The sequence below is a fragment of the Pezoporus wallicus genome, unplaced genomic scaffold, assembly GCF_028554395.1.
Source record: "Pezoporus wallicus isolate ANWC-B61680 ecotype Strahan unplaced genomic scaffold, APGP_CSIRO_Pwel_v1 scaffold_7107, whole genome shotgun sequence".
Classification (NCBI taxonomy): domain Eukaryota; kingdom Metazoa; phylum Chordata; class Aves; order Psittaciformes; family Psittacidae; genus Pezoporus; species Pezoporus wallicus.
Window position 1 is genome coordinate 7,970,840 of NW_026642114.1, and position 20,359 is coordinate 7,991,198.

A 20,359-nucleotide genomic window follows, 5' to 3' on the forward strand; every position below is an offset into this window, starting at 1 on the left:
GCAGCCTCTTCTCCTGGGGGACTGCACAGAGCACATAGGGCAGGAGATGTGCTCCATCTCCTGCCACAGCCTCTCCTCCTGGGCCCAGTGCAAAGGCTCAATTAAAAATAAAAGGCAATTGTGCAATTCCCCAAGGAAAAGCAGAAAAGACTGGAGCTGTTAATGAGTACAATTAGCATTGTAGTGAAGCAGAATCAGAGGATAATTAGCTCCTATTTCTGTGGCATTCGAATCGCACCCATGCTGGCTTTCTAAGCAACAACCCACCAGTCTAGTCTCACCCCAGAACACAGGAAACAGGGGCACTTGCAAGCCCTCTTCTGGTCACAGCCTTCATGGGGCTATAACTGCCAGCCTGAGCCATCACCCTCTTCTGCTACACCCACTGGTATTCCAGTTTCCCAAGGTGGCCAGAGACTTGGAAAGCTCAGTGCACCCCAGAAGCACATATGGCCCTGCATTCAGCTTTTCCTTGGATCCAGCACAAGGCTGCATTGCCGACTCTCCACCAAGGCAGTGAGAATCAAGGGAACTAAGTGACACCAAACAGCTCCTTGTCCTAGTTTAAAAGAAGCTTGTACCCCTCTCCCCAACAAATAGGGCTGCATGAAAGTCACTGGTGACCTGGGAATATGAAGAACTGGCAAACACAAAGCAAGAATCTCATCTTTTAAGCAAGATATTACATCTATAACTTGTCTGCCCATATAATTTCACAAATACAGCAAAGTTTGGCGACTACCAGCACAAGGGGTGCTTTGCTGCTTCATGTAGGGGGGCAGCTCGGGGGAAGATGCTATATGAAGCTGGCAGAAGCAGGCCTGGTGCCTTCCCACAGCCTAGAGAAATACCATTCTACTGACTTTTAGAGCCAAAAACAAAGAGAGACTGAAAGAAACAAAGAGACCCAATAATTTATTGGCAGAGCAGAAAGGGGGCATTTGAAAACCACAGGGCTGACTCTCAACTGGGAAGCTCCTCCCAGCTGCAGAGATTTGTAATACTGGTATCCCTTAGCAGAAGGCTCTGATGTTGTGGCAGAATCCCAGAGATCCTGCATGCCATGTAGAGAAAGAGCGGAAAGTGCTGCAAGATGCGGCCCCAAGGGCACACTGCTAATTGAAAGGTTGGCCTCCCGCCCCACTGCTAAAAAAAAAGTTTGTGTATGACAAAATCGGCCTCTATTGTCACCGCTGCTGGAGGGCTTCAGATGGATCCTTCCTCCAAGGAGGAGCGCGCGAGAGTGGCCCATGAGTCCCTTCAGAGGTCGGAGGGCACTGGTGGAGACCTCTCAGTGCTTTCAACACGGAGAGAGGAGCTGAGTGCCAACTCTTGTTCTCACAATGTGATTTTTGTGTTTCGAAAGCTGGAGTTATCCCTGGAAAACAGAGCGAAGAAAGAGGTTAAAAGTGTGCATTCCTTCAGGTCACAGCACCCCTCCCATTCCACCCACCACGGCTACCAAGGTTGCCATCCCAGCATGTGGCTCAGAATCAGTGCACTTTAAACCTACTAAGCAGATCTGCTTTCTAACTAGAGACTTTTCACGTAAATCAACCTGCTGCTCCAGAACACTTAGAATACAGGGAGATCCTGGTACATCCCTGTTCATTGGGAAGGAAAAAAAACCAAACCACAAACCGAAAAAAGGTGCCATCTCCTGTGACCAAAGCAGATGACAGACTCTGGAAACCTCCCTGACAGATTCTGGTGTTTAAACAGCAAGATCTCTTGCTTCCCAAACATTTATCCTCAGGGATTCTGCTTGAAGCACAAATATGCCATCAGTCCAACTTCCTCCTGCCTCTGTCCCTCATGTTTAGGCTCCTTTTGTTATGCTGTCAACAAGTTTAGCTTTCTGGTCTCTACCTTATAAGAATATTTAATCTTAAAAGGACATTTCCCTCATATTTAAATAGAAGAGTTTCTTCAGCAGCTTTTACTCGCGTGAGTACAATCATGTGAGTCACAAAGGCTACTGACAAAGAACGGATTGCTAGTCCACAACCTTCATTTGTATAGTCTTGCAGCACACGGCAGCAATTGAAGATGGGGCAGGTTACAGAAACCTGTGTTAATGCTTACTGCTAGTGTCTGAGCAGCAGCAACAGGCAAAGCATACTTACACATTAATGGAAAGGTGATGTGGGTTTTAAACTCAAATGGAAATAAACGAGATAATTATTTTGCAAGGATAGGTTTGGCATTGTTCCTGTAACAGGGACAGGCAATAAGTTACCCAAACCAAATATCTAGGGACACCACAGCACATACCACACCAAATTGGCAGAGCTGTGTTGAAGAGTAAGGAGAGTGGTTTCAGGAGCGAGGTGCTCTGCAGGACTGTAAAATCCTGCTTAAACCTTTGAGTTAGCATGGGTTTAAGCTAACTCAAGCTTAAACTAAACTCAAGCTTAAAGCTACTGTGCTGCTAAGAGCTGCACAGTAGCTTTAACATCACAGCACAGTGCATGCTGGAACACCTCCAGCAGGCAGGCTGGAGGAACAGAAGGAAGTAAAAAAAACACTCTTTAGAGAGTTAAACAAGTTACTCTGCTATGAAATGATAGCAAAAACCATGCTGGAGGCCATCTGCATAAGACTGGGGTTTACCTTTGCACTTGCCAGCAAAATAGGCTGTGCTGCCATTTGGGAACATGATTCAGGATTCATTAACTGGATTCTGGTTAATTTGCAACGATGGTTTGGCTTTCTATACCTTACTGTACTTTCATTCATGCCACCTATCTCGGGAGGATGGCACACCTCAGTTAGCTCTTTCTTGGACAGGTTTCCATACTTCTTTCGCCTTTATTGGGGTGCCACAGGCCCTCTGCTCATCTCTACTCTCCCAGCTCAGCACAGGTAACCCAATGCAGTTGACAGCTAAGTCAACTCTCTCACTGTTTTCTGATACACTTGGCACATTTACTGCCTTCTGAAACTGGAATTTCATGAAGTGAGCTGGTTTCTTCTTCTGGAAGGTCACTTGAATGTCATCTAACAATAACACCACTACTAGATGCCTGCGTAACATTTTGTAACATTTATCCACACAAAAAATGTGTGAGGAAAGACAGATACTATTTTCACACAATTCCAAACTATGATAACATTGCTTGACCAAAGTTGTGGAGGAAGTTTTGGGATCCACAGTGGCCCCTCAGAGCTGAGCTATGTTGGGAGCAGCTACCTACCACCATGGGGTGGGAACTGGGCAATGTAATGCTTCCTTCCAGCAGGTTCTTCTGCTCTGGCAGTCAGCAGTGCAGCAATCCCATTTGGCTACAACCAAACACAACTTGCACTGCCAGGCCTCCTGCTAGCCATTTTTAAAGAGAGGGCCTGCAATCATGGAAGCGGGCACTGGAGGGGAAAACCAATGTGAGCTGCGAGGCTCTCAACAGCCCTGAGCTCACCTTGGCTATTTTCTCTGCCCGTGGTTGGGTGTCGCTACCAGAAGTAGCGGGTGGTTTCATCTCATTAGCCACAGCATTATTTCTTCTAAATACAGTAGCTACTGTGTGTCCTTCCTGAACAAGCTTTTATTGACAGACTAATTTATTCTGCTCCGACCCACTGTCAAGCGCAAAGGCACGTATACCAAGCTCCAGGCACCTCGCTCTGTGTCTATCACATGGATGTGCTTAGCATTCATTTACCACTCCATATCTGCTTACAGTTAACCCTAGGCAATAGACCCAAGCTGAAGACATACCTCTCAGCCTCCTGGGATCAGGTCTGGATACAGGTGCTTTGCACAGAGGAAGGGCACTTTGGCACAATAGCACACAGCACCAAAACAGCAGAAAATGCTGCATGAATGGAGACCGTAGTGAATGTTGGTATTTGGTCAAAAAAAATAAAATAAAAGAATAATAAATCATTTTTACCTTTGAGAAAGAGCCAATATCAGAATGGGCCCACCACGAGGCCCAAAGGCAAGAGAACATACCAGCCCATGGGTAGAGAGTTGGAAGCTGAGAGGTATGCCACAAAGTCACATAGGAAGAAAGATGAGGCCCTACCCTGGGTGTGACAGAGGGAGGGGGAGCGTTGGATCAGCGGCCACTGCTGTTCACCAGGCCATGAAACTCCTCCCAGGCCCTGGCAAGCCAGAGGGAAAAAAAACAAAACAAAACAAAAACAAAAAACCAGCACTTCAGATCAAAGGCTTCTTAATTTTTAACAAGAGCAGAAACATTCAATGGCGTTTGAAAGGCACTTGCCTTCAGAGAGCAAGGCAATATTCTCTGATAGCCCTGGTGGATAGAAGCATCCTTAAAACCCAGCCAAACATCTGACAGCGCAAGGCAGCTTTAACGTTCTGCACAGACATGAAGCGTTCCCACTGGCTGCTGGTGATGTAGCCACATTAATACCCAGAGACAGGTATGACCTTCCCAGTCACAAATGGAATATCCATTTCCTATTGCTAATAAAATAGCTGATGTTACGTCTTTCTGCAGGATTATCACATTCCTTGGCTGGTTAAACTCAGCCAATTATTGGCCTTGTGCTCCACCAGATACCTGCGTATTCAGTAATCCCCCCAAAAGGGGTTTCTTCTAATGCCACACATCTTAGTTATTACAAAATTCTTCGATCAGGCAGCAGAATCCAATTCTCATTACAGAGTCTCATTTCCTATTGTAAACCTGCACTGTTAATGATGACCCAGTAAAAACATTACAGCTATTTGAAATGAAAATGTTTTCAGATAAGTTAGAGGGACAGGCCTAACACTGCATTCCCCAGTGGAGAATGTTAGTGACGGGTGAAGCTAGCAGACTGAAAAATTGCTGTCTGTTTTACAGAGGCAGCATACTGAAAGCCCTCTCAGGGAAAAGATGCCAAGGTTAATGTGAGCGTGACTATTATCTTCTGGGATCAGAAACATCAAAGAACCTCATAGTTCTCCATGCCCAGCAAAAGAGTGCTGGTGCCTACAACACATCACAAGCCATTTACTGAACCCAGAGAGTCCCATGGAATTGGAGGGACCTTAAAGGGAGCCTAGGTCAGTCAAACCCAGATCACCCCTGCAGATTTTGTGCTGGTACCTAGCAGCTCCCTCACATCTTGTTCTTACACTGCCTCATCAGGCCACTGCAACACAACAGGAAAGTCCAGAAATGGAAATCTTATATTACTCGGCATCTGTGCCAAAACCAGATCTCCAGCCTGGCTCTCACTTGAGCCTCAGAGTCAAGCTCCCAATCAGCATTTGCAAAAACCTCTCACGTGTCATATGCTCTTTCCCAGCAGAGTCACAGCTCAAATAAACACAAAGTATACTGGCAGAGTGCCTGTCACTGCACTCCAGAAGTCTGTACACCAGGTACAGGCGGCCTTCTTGGGAAACCAACAAAGAGGTCACAAGCAAGAAGCTTGACACTCAGGTACAGAGCTTGGAATTTGTGATGCTGCCTTCCCAGACCACAGGACAGCAGATCCCTCTTTTAAAAGCACTGAAGGTGAAATCCTAAAATCACTGACTTCAGCATCACCAGTACAAGCCTGGTAAGGGGCAAAACACTCCAGTTCTTCTTCCCAGTTTAAAACTGATTTGACAAAACTTCCAAGAAGCAACTAAATCTCCACAGCCCCCAAGGCACAGGGTCCTGTGGACTACCAAGATGATCAGCTTGTCTAAAAGAAACCCTAGCTATAACTAGCTAGGTTTTCTCCTCAATCCCCCTCCATCCATGGTAGCTTAAAATCCTCCTCATCTTGACTAGGACGGACAAGGAACAGTCACAGGAGTCCCAAAGCTACATGGTATCTCTAGCTGATCCTCAGTCATGACCTCTTGAAACCAAAGGGAACAGGATGGAGAAAGACAGCAAAGGGTGCTGCAGATACAACAGCAAAGCACACAGGACATAATGCTGTGGTGCATTAGTACACCAGGACAGACCTGCAGCTCAGCTTGATGTACAGCAGTTAGCTGCTTGGAGATCAGAAACCCCACAAGCAAGGCAACAGCACAGAAGGCCCTACATGGGAACTCTTCCCAGCAAGTCTCCCCAAACACAGCACCCTTCAGGGCCACAAAATTTTCCAGAGAAAGGAAAACTACCCATTTCACCCAGTCAGCACGTGGTACCAGACACTGTGGGTACAGCTGCCTCCCTCCAAAAGAAGGTTGGGGAGAGAGAAGCTCTCGATCTGAAGCCCTCTTAAGCTGCTGGATACAGTTTGGAAAGCTATGCAAATCTCCAGCCTTGTCAAAAAGGCTCTGCCTTCATGCCTCCCCTCCAACCTCCCACACCATATTACCACACTTCTATCACCCATAAGCACATCTTTTCTCTTTCCCCTCCAACAGTTCCCCCCAAACTTGTAACTTCTGTTCTCTGCAGAAAGGACACAAGGGCAGATTATTTGTCAATGCAATCAATAATTTATTACCCCTTTCAAACCAAGGAGTTCCCTGTTCCAACATCCAATAACATCATGCACACAGTCCTTCAGGTGCCAAGTCCTTCTCACAGACAGCGAAAAAGCTCTTCCAGCCAAGAATTTTTAAGCCAAGACCCTCATACATATTATAGTCCTAATTACTCCAACTATCTGCTGACTTGACTGAAAAAATCCACCAGGATGTGCCTGCCCTAATGTACCTAAACTATGCTAGCAGAGCAAACTGCTCTCCATTTCGAACCGAACAAGGCTGCCAGTTAAATTTGTCTGGCAGAATTTTATGACCTGTGATGTGCCAAAGGCACGGTGCCAGACAGTCTAAGAGGTTATTTTTATGTATAGACATTTTTAGTACCTTATTGCTATACTGTCTGCGCAGAGATCAGATAGTCAGTGAATTGATCCCCAACACTTAGGTTATTCCCAGATAACAGATGGGAAATGGAAACATTAGTAGGCTAAATAAAGCTAGTTAGAGCTGTCCTTCCACACTCACTCCTACCCCACAACTGCTCAAACTTCCCACCTTACCCACCCTTGCCCAGGGTCAGGATGCAGGCAGGGCTCCCTTTAATCCCATCAAGTAAACTGGGATTAAAAAAAAGAGGCAAAAAGGAGCCAGTATCAGAGACCCCCACAAAAAGAGGAAGAGCAACCACATCCACTTCAAGGGACTTTCCAAATCATCATTGTGCAAGCAGCACTCGCTGTTTTTTCCAACCACGCTCAATCTTTAAATCCTAGCAGTTCCCCTTCAGTGCTTCCCTGTGCAGTCCTGCCTCCTTACTATTGCCTTACCCAGCTACAAAAGAAGACAGAGAGCTCACTGTGCATGCTATCCTCACAACAGTCACCAACGTCTGTCCCTTCTGCTTGCCTGCATGCCATTTCTCAGGATGCTGAACACTCACTACACTTTGCAGGTATGGTGTCCAGAGGAGCACGGCCTCTTCCTGGGTGCTCCTCATGTTATACCAGAGTGTTTGGGATTCATTCAGAGACACTTTGTGACAGGCCTGAAAACTAATAGCTTGAAAAAAATCTAGGATATTCTTCTATCCTGAAATAATTCTTTCACATATCTGGCAGTATCTGGGGAAAAGACAAATAAGGAAGCCATCATGACTTTGAAATGAACACATCTGAACTGAAAAGAAATATGAAAGAAATACGTTACAGTCATTTCCTTTGGTAAGGGATGGGCTACCAAGATAAGCAAATGTTTTACAAAGTCATGGACACTTCTGAATAAAGCATACATCTATGGTGACAGAAAACAATCAATGAATCCATGATTTCAAAGCCCAGGTCTACGGAAGTGCTCTTAGACTTGCAGGACCTGGCAATATTACTGGAACTGGAGAATGGAGTGATAAATGAATTAAGCCAGTGTTGCAGAGACTTGGGAGAGGAGGACAGCTATCAGATCTGGAACCTCACCACTCTTCTTTAGCTCTTAGACTTGAAGACTGAAGGTGAAACGATGCAGCTCTCTAAAGATGGCAGCACCCAAGGCAATCTGCCTTCCACTGACAGGCATCAGTGTGTAGGGGCCTTGTTTCCAAACTGCCTAATTTTGGATCAGGTTAACCCTGCCCATGCCATCTGAGATACAGTTAAAACCAAAGATGACAGCTAGGACAGCAGCACTTAGTTCTCCTCAGGTTTTGGAAATTAGTAAGCAAATGGGAAGCAGGGCTATAAAACCAGAACAATTACAGAATTAGCTGAACTCTGATGTAAAGGAACAGAGACTTCTCACAAGCACCCCACCACCAGCTCACTGTCTCACAAATACTTATAATCTTCCCCACCACCCATCACTTCCATGGGGATTTCTCTTCCTCAGTCCCCACTTTTTTGACATTTCTCACTTTTTTGTTGTGAGAACCTTGCCCCGCAGACTTCTTATAGCATATGCCCTTATTCCCTCCATTGGATATCTGCTTGCTTCATAGCTAAAATACAGTCTGAGGCCATTTCCTCCAACTGTCTGCTGTGAAATGAACCCAGTGCCAGCCCTATTAAGATCAACTGCTCTTCCCATTTATTTGAGCCTTCCCATTAGTTATCAGTGGTGACTTTAAAAGGAAAGGATAGTTTTATACCCTGCTCAGCTCTCACTGCAGCAAGCTCTTACAAATAACTGAAGCTTTGTTTTCAGAAAAACCAGCCTTGCTTTAGAGCTGACAGGACAATCCATTAAGCCACACAGCATCCAAAATATTTCCGGACCAGCCCGCGCAGTGGCAGCCTGCTGTATGGCCACAAGTCTGCTCTCTCCTGGCTTCTGAAACAATGTTGAATTTGCCTGGGATTCCTGCATGGTGCTGCAGGCGAGAGCTCTGAACACAGGGCAAAGGTGTATTGCATGCAAGACAGGCAAGTACTTCATGCTGCAACACTCAAAAAAAAAAAAAAAATTCAAACTTTACAGTGATCGCTTCCCCCCCACCCCTCTCCTAACTGCACATTCACTTGCTAAAGATACCTGAATATTTTCAGTCGCTTCACTGAAACATGACCAGGCTGTGACTACCAATATTCTGCTAAAAGCACAGTGCACCTCCCAAGGCAGCAAAAGCAAGAAGTCTTTTTGTTTTGAGGGTTTTTTTCCTTATTTCCAAACCACAGGGAGTGCCACTGGCCATAACCTACTGTCACTGCTGGACCACGTCACATCCAAGGTTAACAATGCTGACAAACAGAACCTATTAAGTGGTCCACCACATCCAAGTGCACCTCTCTCAGTTCGCCTCCAAGGGAACAAAGAGAAGCAATTTCTCTCCAACTACTGAAACAAGGTAGCCCACAAAACGTCACATATGTTCTTTTCAGGTGCTCAGCGCCATGAAGTCTAAAGTACTATAAATCCCCTGGAACTAAAGACAGTCCAAGAGATTGTTCTAGCTCTTCTAGCAAGATTGGAAATTAATACACACTAGGCTGACCCTTCCACTCACTGGGATTTAGCAGCTTGTCGGTATCACAAGCAAGAAAAAGGACAAACACTGGAAAATTGCAATGAAAGATCTGCTTATCTAGCTAAATGCACAAGCCCCACCACTGAGAGCAGAAAGGACAGAATGCAGAATAGCTCCCTGGAATAGCTGTGAAGCAACAGATACTTTTCAAATGCAGCTTGGCAGCACCACCGCTTTCTGAAACAAAGGGGCTGCAGCCTCACTGGCAACACATGAAAAATGGTGTCTAAAAATGATTTAATATGAAATGCATCATCACAAAAGGAATATATAAAACCTGAAACACAGGGCTCAGGTTCCACAGTGATGGGCATGCTAGCAATTTCAACAGAAGTGTTCATTTACAGTGTGTCAAAAGCTAATCCAGGTCAATTCACTACCTAGAAGTCAAGGTTTTGAGAAACGCCTGTTCTTTTCTTGCTAAGCATTCTCCCTTCCCTGAAGCACAATCAATGCCAATCAAACCCTGCACATGAGCAGAGCTCTAGTGGAGAGATGCAGCCCATACAAATGAAAAATGCCATGAGCCCCCCTAGAAAGGCAGCTCTGACAAAGCCTACAGCCCAGCTCTTCCATTAGAGCCTTTCATAAAACACAGTCAGAGTGTGAACATGGAGTGCTGGCTGGAAAGCCCTCCCAAGTCATAAATCACATGGTACATGCACAGCATAAGTGGAGTTTATTCATGATGGACAGTATTTCAACAGGGCTTGATAGATGGGTGAGGAAAAGGAGCCAGACTTTACAGAAGACAGAACTAGTTACACAAGAGATCCTTCATTAGCGAGAGAACCTTAACGATATGAAGCATAGCCAAGCAGAGTTAGACTGATAGCTGGGGCTGTCCTGCTCTTCTCTGTCAACAAAGCAGGCACTGTCACCTCTCTGCAGCTGCTGCCACTTGCTGCCTGCTGGCACAACGCAAGAAAGGCACAAGCAGTCAGTCCAAGCAGCAACTCCACTGACAAGCAGTTCTGGTCTGAATTTACACCAGTGCCATTAGAAAGAGATGGAGGACTGCACTGCAATCAGACTGCTGCAGCTCAAGCAAGGCAATGGGAAACAAAAAAAAAAAAAACAACTCTTGTGATCCCTTACATGGCAGAAGGTTAATTGCTTAGATCTACTTCATTTGGGCACCACCAAAGCAACTTCTGACTATGCCTCCTACCCACAGAAAATAAGCAGGAGACAAGTCAGTCAGCCTCTACTTAAGAATTGCTCCCAGCTGTAGTCTGAGCTACTAAACTTGATTCTTCAAACACCTGTTATTCTTGGACAAGCTCGTTTTGCACCATACTTCAGCAGCACAAAATGAAACTTTTGACCGTGATATCGGATGCATCATCACTCAAGGACTGACAGCTGTCGGAGCAAGAACAGTTACAAACATCGCTGTAATAGCATTCTCTGTGCTAGGAGATGCTGGTGGCTATAGCTTATAAGGGAAAGGGCACATCATTTTCCCTCTAAACTTGTTATACAAACCACCACCACAGCTTAGGGCAGTTGGCTCAGTGCACAGCTTTTACTACAGAGACTGAGAGAAGTCAGACACCTCCCTCCTCCCACCACAAAGCCACATCACCACAGTCCGTAGTCAGCTACTGCTGAACAGGAGTAAAATATCCTGTTGTGTGTCCACACGAGCACTTTGCTAACTCGTAACACGGACAGATAGTCGATAGTGCCCTCTCCTGGCAAACAGCGCACGAAAAACGTTACCGGCAAAAATCGTAAAAAGAATCACCTCATTCTCCACACACACAGGAAGGAGGGAGGGCCACATGAAACACTAGCTGCCTACAGGCGGTTAAACAAGACCTCTGCACCTTGTGACCCACACTCAAAACTGGTTACAACTGGAAGTTAGCTGTCTGCTAAAATCAGGACTGATCTCAAAACTGTTTGACAGCACACTGATGACAGAATCATTATGTGGAGAGGACAAACTAGCACAATGGAAGTCATGAAAGGTACTTGCACCGTGATTGAGCTAGATTGGCAAGCTCACTGCTCTATCAATGTCTTTTAAATTTTTTTCACCTCTTTTTCTAGGTACACCTTTTCAAGTGTTAATTTAACCCAATATACTTTAATACGAATTTACTAATCAGTGTATTGGTTTATAATACATCTAAGAAAAACAAAAGGAAAAAATACATTATTCACCTCTAACTAATACCTATATAAGTGATCTTTTGTCACTCTGTGGAATATAAAAGTCACCCTGAATGGCCTGGTATGGTAAGCTATAATAGGTTTATTTAAAAATACAGCTGTCCTCTCTGTGCACCGTGATCTTCTAGTCTTGTTAAAGAGCCTCTGTCACCAGGGCCTGGAAGACTTAATATATGACATTTATTATGATTAGAAATCATTTGTACAGCACTGTAAATTCACATAGCACTTTCCCAAGACCATTTATTGTAAGTCTAATGGTACTATAAATCCCAGTTAGCTTCCGCACTTTATTCCCTAGAATCTCTATTTATTCAAATTATCTTGTTCCCCCCCACTGCAATCTTGTCTCTGAATACATTGAGTCACAGTCCCACACTGGGCTGCCCATCTCCCAGTGACAGGCTGGGTGGATTGCTAAAAGTGCCCTGGACTATATACTTCAAAATAACATTTTACTGTTAGAATCAAACATCCCTAACAGCAGCACGATAGTGACACAGATATTTGGCTTTTAGAGAGCAGTAGCAATAAATGCTGCTGTACGTATTAGTGTTCGCAGTGAACAGCCTTAACGCACACGAGCACTTCTTTCAATTCCTGTGATCTGCATTAAATTGCTCAAGCACGCATGCAACCAGCGGCAGGCCCTCCCCCCACCACCACACGTACTTGATGCTATCGGTGTGTGTTTTATATTCCATGATGGTGTTGGGAGGTAGGTTGAGCACTCTTCGTAACGTGTCGCGTATCCGGGCTGTCGTGGCTTGGTCGCTGGCTGTCTTGTTCCATATTGAGATAATATCCTCCTACAGAATAGGATGTGAGGGGTAAGCAGAGGGTATTTTTTGTAGCCCTGCCAAATGGAAGTACATGCCACTTCTCAGAAGTGCTTACCTGGAATCGGACAGAGACGACTGCCCCACAGATTTCTTCCCCCACCATAAACTGTTCTCCCAGCATTGCCAGAATGAGATTCTCCCAGCATCGTGATGCTAAGCCCTTTCGCAAGCGGATAATCCATTTACCACCATTTTTGTTGGCATCATCCTAGGAAGAGTGGCAAAAAAAAATTGATTTGTTTTCTTCTAGCTATTTTTCTGCTTCCCAGAAGACAGCAGAGCCACAAACAGGAGCAGATATTGATTGGGTGGGGCAAGGGACAGAGTGGAGGTATTTTCAAGCAAAAGCATTTCACTTCTCCCCCATAAAAACAAAGACAGAGGTATACTATTTACTTTGAATATGAAGTACTTGGAACAATAACTCTGCATTCCAGATGAAGCTCCATGCACTGAAGACCTGAGCTCTAGTGTTTTGATCCCACTAGCAAACACTAACAGCAGCCTACCAATCTGCATACAGAATCAGAGGCAAGTACCCTAAAACTATTCCTAAATACAAGACTGACTCTCCCACTGACAAGTTCCCTGTATATGTAGTTCTGCTTGTAAACAAGGAAAAAACCCTCATCACAGAGCATGGAAGAAAGGGAGTTTGTGAAGTGATAGTTAAAAGCAAGCAAAAAGTTGATAAACCCTCTCCCTCCACATTTGCAGAGCAGGCTCGTAAGTTGTACTAACCCAGAAAGGACCAGGCCACCCTCTAGGAATCACTGATAACATCAACACATCATACAGCTGAACGTTTGTTGCAGACTGTGGTGACCCAGGGAAATAACCGCAACGAGGAGAGTATGCTAAGCATCCAGACCATCGCCTCAATATTGTGATTCCATATGTTGCACCTGAAAAATTGCTGAAAACTGCTACAGACTCCCCTGCTTCACAGAATGCACACCTATGTCAAACAGCAGCTCCTCCTCTGTGCAGAATGCTGTGACTTTCTCTTGTACAACACTGTAGCTGGACAATCTTACAAGGCAAGAGGGGATCAAATTCCAACCAAAGCCAAAGACAGAGAGCTAGAAACAAGTCAAAGAGGTGGCAGTTAGGAAGGGAAAGGGAAGACAGGTCTAGGACAGAAACAGAGAAGAACAAAGGATAACTTGGAGACTGCAGAACACAGGACATCTCTGGTCAAATCACCAGCCAGCCCCTCTGCCAAGCTGAGACATACCTTGAAGATGCTAGGTAAGGCAGCTCAACCATTCTTAAAGAAACAAACTTTTACTTCAGCCTTACAGCTTTTCTAGGGCTGAGATAAAACTAAACATTTCTGTGCTCTCAGAGGCAGCAAGTGCTAACAAAGCAATCCTGGGCAAACACGGAAGTGCCAGCCTAACAGCAGCATTCACCAGACCCCTATTTTTCAGGTATGTGCTAAAGCCTGTATTGAAAGTGGAAGGCATCAGCTTGGGATAAGCCTCAAAGCATGTCAGCAGCCACATGTATAGTGAAAAATCCAAATCAAGACAAGTTCTAGGAATGTGATATATTCCCATGAGATGCAAACTATTTTCTGACTCAGTGCCCTTGTTTTCCAAGTTGTGAACATCACACTCCAAAAATTAAGCTGTCTAGCCTACAGCCTTTAAGCAGGGAGTTGGGTTTAACTCCTCAAACTTTCCACAGTGACTAAGGGGAGTCAGAATAGAAATGGTATTGCTCAAAATGTTTCAAAGGTGGTTTAAGCAGGTTCAAGGCTAGAAAGAGAACAGGGATCAGAGGCAGATGCTGTACGGTGTGTTTTATGGTTATTGTTAGTTTTCGTTCAGGTTAAACAAGCTTTGGTTCAGTCAAGCATTTGATTTCCCTTTACCAGAATAATAATAATCTGCAGCCCAGTAAATCACGGGGGAACATTATGCCTAGTGCTTCTGACTTCACCCAGAAACAGCACAGATGGATCCAGAAAAAAGACCAGAGCTACATACAAGCATGTACATACCTATAAGAATGACAGTAAGTAAGGATTAGTCTGGAAGAGAAAGTAATATAAACAAAGCCCTATGAAGCAAGCAGCAAAGAGAAGGCCAGCAGCAAGATCCCAGAGCCTTTTCTATAAATACAAAAAGGGAGTGGGGCCAGAAGCAAAACCAAAGAATCTCTCCACCTCCGTCTTAAAATGTCTACAGAGAAATGCTTTACAGAAATTCTGGAATCATTAACTTGTGGACTCTCTGGCTGACACACTACCAGAGCAGCTCATGAGGAGTCCAAAGAGGGTTAAACGTTTTATATAAATTGTATTTGCAGTAACTGGCTATAAAACACCTTGCTTAGAATAACTGCCAACTAGGGTCACATATAAATTTCTCAGGACCAAGCAGCATAATTAGGTACTTCAGAGCAATACATAAAATCCTCATATTGTAGATGGTACTGGTCATTGCTGGAAGCAAGCCAGGAGCTGGAAAAATGATTTGTCTGGCAAAGACTTTTTCTTTTTTTCTTTTTTTTTTTTTTTTAAACAGGTTTGGATAGGAATGAACAGAAGCAAACTAGGTGCCCTGGAAAAAAACAAAAGGCAAATTAAGGGCTAAATCATTTTTCTGTCTGCAGTTCTATGCACAGATGTACGCTTTTAACCACATCTACCTTTTCCTTCCTTGCCTGAAAAAAAGGAGAATCAGTTTCTTATAAACTTTGCTGAATTCTGCTTACAGAGGTCCAGCCCTTCTAGAGGAAAGCCCCACACTGTTGTCATCAGTCAAAGGTATAATAAAGGGCTGCCAGGAAGCACAGAGCTTAGCTGGGGTCCCCTCTTTTTTTGGCTCCAGGTAACAGGGCCCAGACAGCCTCTGGACCTACAGGCAAAGGCAGTTCTGCAATCTGTGAGGGAGTGCAGCTAGGAACTCTCTGCACCTTCCCCCTCTGCCAGCAGAGCAGTCACAGGACTGCTAATTCCATGGGAGAGTACTGTTGACAAGTTTACAGGAAACCCAGAAGAAAGGACTGCACTCAAGAGAAGCCTGGAGGGCCACTTAATTACAAGAGTCCCTTCACTATAGAAGACTCCCTCCAGAATGCTCTGGGAAAATATCAAGGCAGAAATGAGAGTTCCAACTCACCTCCCACATAGGTTTGATCCCTTCTTTGAAAAGATGGAAGTCACTATGGCCTGTCAGGTCCCCAGGACGTACCATGTGACTGTAAAACCTCCAGAACTGCTCCACCTGCAATGACATGAACCATACATGAGGCTGCTCAAACTATTCACAGTCAAGATTCCTACAGAAACAGGATTCCATTTCTTCACCAGCTGGCCAGAGCCACCTTCCACTTTTCTACCTTCTTGTCACAAGGGTGCTGATTGGGATACCCAGAAAGCAGTAGTAGGATCAGAGGTTGAGTGCATGTTTCTGACTGGCTCTGCTACCAGATGACCACTTGAAATATTCAACATGTGTCTCCAAAGTCACTTGATGTTTGTTTGAAAAAAACTGTGCCAAGATAACTGCTGCGCTGGAGAACAGTTGCAAACAGATCTTATAAGTCCTTCTGCTCAAACTTCCAAGCACATCACCTACCTTTCTACACTACACACATTAGCCCTGCATTAACCACTGCTCTCTGCAACTGTGGAGACTTCAGGAGCATTCAAATGAGACACTTTTTGTATTTAATTTTACTCTATCCAGGTCTTAAGACAAAAGACACATTCTGGTGCTGGTTTAAGATCTTAAGAAACCATTTAGAACTTTGGTCGAAACATTCCTTTTGCAATCTGCCATGGTTGGATCACTTCACTTTAACCCATTTCCATTCCGACACTCCTGTGCCTACTACAATTTGGCTGGAAGGCAAGGGAATTACCTTTCTAATTCTCAAAAATAACATATTTACCCTTTAAGATTCTCTGGATAAGAAAGGATTTTAGAGAGGCTGGATCTTTAAAACAAAAGGCGGCACTGGAAGACATTATACTAATTTCTGTATTTTAAGAGGATTCCACTCTGCAAGTCAATAGCTATTAAGCAGACCAGCGGTGAAGCTGGAGGGGCCAGACACCATCCCAAGTACCTCATCAGAGACCTTAATGACCTGGTCAGCACGTGGAATTCTGCTCCAGTCTCTGACCTCTGCCACCCAGGCAGGAATTTGCTTTTGTAACCAATAACATTATGAACCAAGACTGAGGTGGGGTCAGAAACATTTGTCAGGCACATCCAAACACACCACAGAAATTATCTTCTTACATCGAGTGAATATGCCCTCTAGTGGTTAGCACTTAAAATCTTTCAGAGCTTTCTACTGAAAAGTAAAGAATAAATCTGAACTCAGATTTAGGCTCAGACAATTATTTCAAAAGCTTGCTCTTCCTCTTCCTTAAAGAGAATTTGGAACCAAACACATTATCAGATCTGAATCTCTCTCCATCCTAACTGAAATCTAGCAGTTCCAACTTTCAACAGCACCCACAAATTCTTTGCAGCAAGACGCAGACAACAGAACGTTAATTTTCTTCCTCTGAGGAGCTAAAAAAAAAAAAAAATCAATGTTAAGTCTACACTGATTTAACAGACTGAAAATTTACACTCAGTTTATTTCAGGAATAAACAATGACAAAGAATCAAAGGGGAAAAGGAAAGCTGCTTGCCTTTTAATAAACTTCATGGTAACACCAAACTGCATCTCAGTCATGACTTCTAGACAGAAAACAGGTCACCAGCTGCCTGTATACACACTTCACCAGATGCTTTTTCCAAACACACTGGTGGAAGTATGGGCAGGGGAGAAGTGTGTGTGGGGAACTGTACTGTCTTTGCTTCCTACCTATACTGCATCCAGAAAAGCTGTTCCTTCCTTCTCTTGCTTATCTGTCAAGTTCCGCTCCAGCCAGTGGTTTTAAACTACATGGGAGTTCTTTTAACTTTCTATTATTATTTCAGCTACCACCAATACTGCAGGCACAGATGGCTAGCACAGGGCAGAGGAGAACTGCTTAAGACATGTCATCTGCTGAATGTAATTCAAGACCTCATACTAAGTCATGGCATATCATTCACTCTCCTCTTGTTGCTCCTGACAAAACAGAGAACACAGCCTGCATGCACGTACTCCTAGCACACAGGGAGCAAGTCAGCCACAATGACCACGTCATGCCCAAGTGCACAGGGACAACAGGGATATACTCACGGAGGCAAAGGTGCCAATCTGTTTGATGTTCTGTTCATAACTCTGTGAGCTGGTGGGTCTCCCAGGTGTTCGTCTGGAGTACCAGAAGGTATAATTATACTGCAAGGGGTGCTCAGCTGGCCCTGGGACAACAGCCTGCAGAACACAAAAGCTTGCTTTACCCTTATGACCCACTCTAAAAGCAGAATAGGAAAAATTACATTTGTAGCATCAGAAGCCCACATGTTCCTGCCTTCACAGGCTATAAAACAAGCAACTAACCCTCCTTTTTTCAGAATCTCTGATAATTGTCTGAAATGGATGATTAGGCTAACAGCAGCTGACTATTCGAAAGAATATTAGAAATCTGCAGCACAGAGAAGGCTAAGGAAATAATAACAGAAAAAGGCCGTAAAAAAACCAACTCCCATAACTATTAGAGGCAGTATTACTAAATTTTCCTTTAGTCCTTAACTGTGCCTGTCTCAAAGGGAAAAAGACAAACTAAAAGGGCAATGCAAGAGTTTTATTTCAAATTAAGAAAACAAAAAATAAAATCCCCAAACACTCTCTTTCTCTGGGAGGAACAGAACCCATATATACCAAACCATGATTCAAAAGCAATTATAACTCTTCGGTGACACCAACTCCCTCAAGCAACCAACACCCTAACACTCTGGGAGGATCAGTCTCAGAACTCGTTATGTCAGCTTTGGCGGAACCCATCACCAACAGTGGGTAGTGATCATTTTTCAATTTCCAAAACACCCATTTCTGATTAAAAACACTCCCAATGAGCACAAAAGACTTTAATGGGAACTCACTGACCAGGAGTCAAAACTGACATTAAAATAAAAATGAACCAAAAAGCCCTTTTCTTCTATCACTTGATGTTGTATCAAGAGTTACTAGGGCTTTAGTCTCTACTCTCCTCTTGTCTGTGGAAAGTTTGTAAGGACTGCATTACTCCAGACAGAATAGTTTTCCTAAGAACAAGATTAAAATAATAAATGAAACAGGATGGATATATGCTGCTTAACTAGGCTACACTGCACATACAGAGACTCACCCCAAGAGTTATTACAACAGTGGCACAAACACAACCTGGTAAAACAACTGCAAGCCACTACTCCCCTGTCAACCAGCCCTTCCCCTACAACCTCTTCCAAAAATTAATATTTTCTTTTTTAAATAAAGCTTTATTTCTCATTTTTATTCAAAAGCCAGGCAGAGTACTAGCTGAGTTTGTGAAGGGAGCATTCACCCACCTCCAAAACCTACAGCAAATTATCCAAATGCTAACGTAGCCCCTGTCTTCATATAACAGTAACAGAGCATAAAGCTACCACAGCCCACCAAGACGTATTTTCCTTATCCCTAGACTGAGGACTGACTCTGTAGCACACCAACATCATGCCTTAGCAATGGAATGCAGATGCCAGCACTGTACCTTCCTCTTGGTGGTACTCTGTGGTTTCTCTCGGTCGTTCTTTTCCTTCTCACTGTCTTTCTGTGTGTTGTTCTCCTCATTCTGGTCATGGTCTCCACTATCATCATCTTTCAAACTGATAAAGAAACAGAACAAAGAGAGTGGGTCTTATGTTGCACAGCTGAGGAGGTTTAGACCAAGCCCCAGCAGTCTCTGCTTCTTAGCTCCTCTGCAGTATAAGGGCTACCAGAGTTTGGAAATCTACATTTGACAACCCACACAGTAAAATCTACTACTACTTTGCATACCCAGAGTCCATCACAGGCATCTCAGACACATACTTTAAAGCACAAGCAGGCAACAACATGCTTTTTCAGAACAAACTCGAGCAGTCCGAACTAGGCATTTATCCGCCGCAGACACCCCCAGCAACCTGTCTGGATCCCTAGCTACTCAGGAAGTAAGCACGGAAGACCCGTCACTGTAACTTTGCTGACTCGCTCCTGCTCACCTCCCCACGCCTCTAAGCACACAGAGACAGCCCCTCAAGCAAGCAAGCAAGACACCTGAACCCTACGGGTCCCTCTGCCCACCCCATTCCTTGCGAAGGGCCGGAAAAGAAGAGGGAAAAACGGGGCCAAAAGGCGGCCCGCCGCACGGCCGTGCGCGCTGAGGGACGCTCCGCCGCGAGCAGAGGCTGGCGCCGCCGGACCCCTGCCCCCACCCCTCGGAGCCAGGCAGCGCCTCCTGAGCAGGGCCTGGCCGGGCTCGGGGGGCAGGAACGGAGCTGCGCGCGCGGCCCCGTGACTCATCGCATCCGGCTCAGCCCGCGCCGAGCCGGCGGGGAGGGGAGGGGAGCGGCCGGTAGGACGCTGGGCCTCGCCGCCCTCCGCAGCGGTGACGGGGGTACTGGGGACGGTCACACCACACCGCCAACTCACGCGTCGAACTTGTTGTTCATCGTCGCTCGCTGCCGCCACCTCCGTCCACCTCAGCGACTTCCGCCCCGCCGAGTCCAATCTCCAAAGCCTTCCGCCGCTTCCGTCAGCTGTGCCCCGCGCTTCCCCACGGCGCCGTAAGTATGGCGGACGACGGAAGGGGAACAAGAACGCTCCCGGTTGCCATTTGAGTGCGGACTCTGCCGGGATCCCCCCTGCGGGAAAGCCGCCATCTTGAGTGTGGTGGGCGGACAGAGCCACCATGTTGGGTGTGGCGTGAAGCGGGAAACCGGCTTGAGGTGAGGCGAGGTGCGGCGTCGAGCGGCCGCCTCACACGGCATGGGAGCAGCCAGGGGGTCCACGCACTGTGCCATTTTATTC

General features: G+C 45.3%; 1 protein-coding gene across 4 annotated transcripts; it reads right to left on the bottom strand.

The window, feature by feature from the left end:
* Positions 1-889: 889 nt before the first annotated feature.
* On the bottom strand, positions 890-20,198 carry EIF4E2 (eukaryotic translation initiation factor 4E family member 2). 4 transcript variants are annotated; one of them, XM_057427058.1, is made up of 8 exons: positions 19,982-20,184; positions 19,062-19,176; positions 17,633-17,767; positions 15,565-15,669; positions 12,489-12,641; positions 12,264-12,400; positions 4,029-4,107; positions 890-1,378 (listed from the first exon to the last, which is right to left on the bottom strand). In XM_057427058.1, exons 1-7 carry the CDS (start codon positions 19,999-20,001, stop codon positions 4,062-4,064), a joined length of 711 nt encoding a protein of 236 aa, XP_057283041.1. In that variant the 5' UTR covers positions 20,002-20,184; the 3' UTR covers positions 890-1,378; positions 4,029-4,061. The 4 variants fall into 4 exon arrangements, with proteins under 4 accessions (XP_057283041.1, XP_057283043.1, XP_057283044.1 ...); XM_057427060.1 differs by lacking the exon at positions 19,982-20,184 and adding an exon at positions 19,634-19,750; XM_057427061.1 differs by lacking the exon at positions 17,633-17,767 and having other exon boundaries at positions 19,982-20,198.
* Positions 20,199-20,359: the final 161 nt, after the last annotated feature.

Coding starts and splice junctions, on each gene's coding strand:
- EIF4E2 (XM_057427058.1), bottom strand. CDS start 20,001: ATGAACAACAAGTTCGACGC. Junction 19,177..19,981: donor ATGAACAACAAGTTCGACGC/GTGAGTTGGCGG, acceptor TTTCTTTATCAG/TTTGAAAGATGATGATAGTG. Junction 12,642..15,564: donor GGATCAAACCTATGTGGGAG/GTGAGTTGGAAC, acceptor CACTCTTCCTAG/GATGATGCCAACAAAAATGG.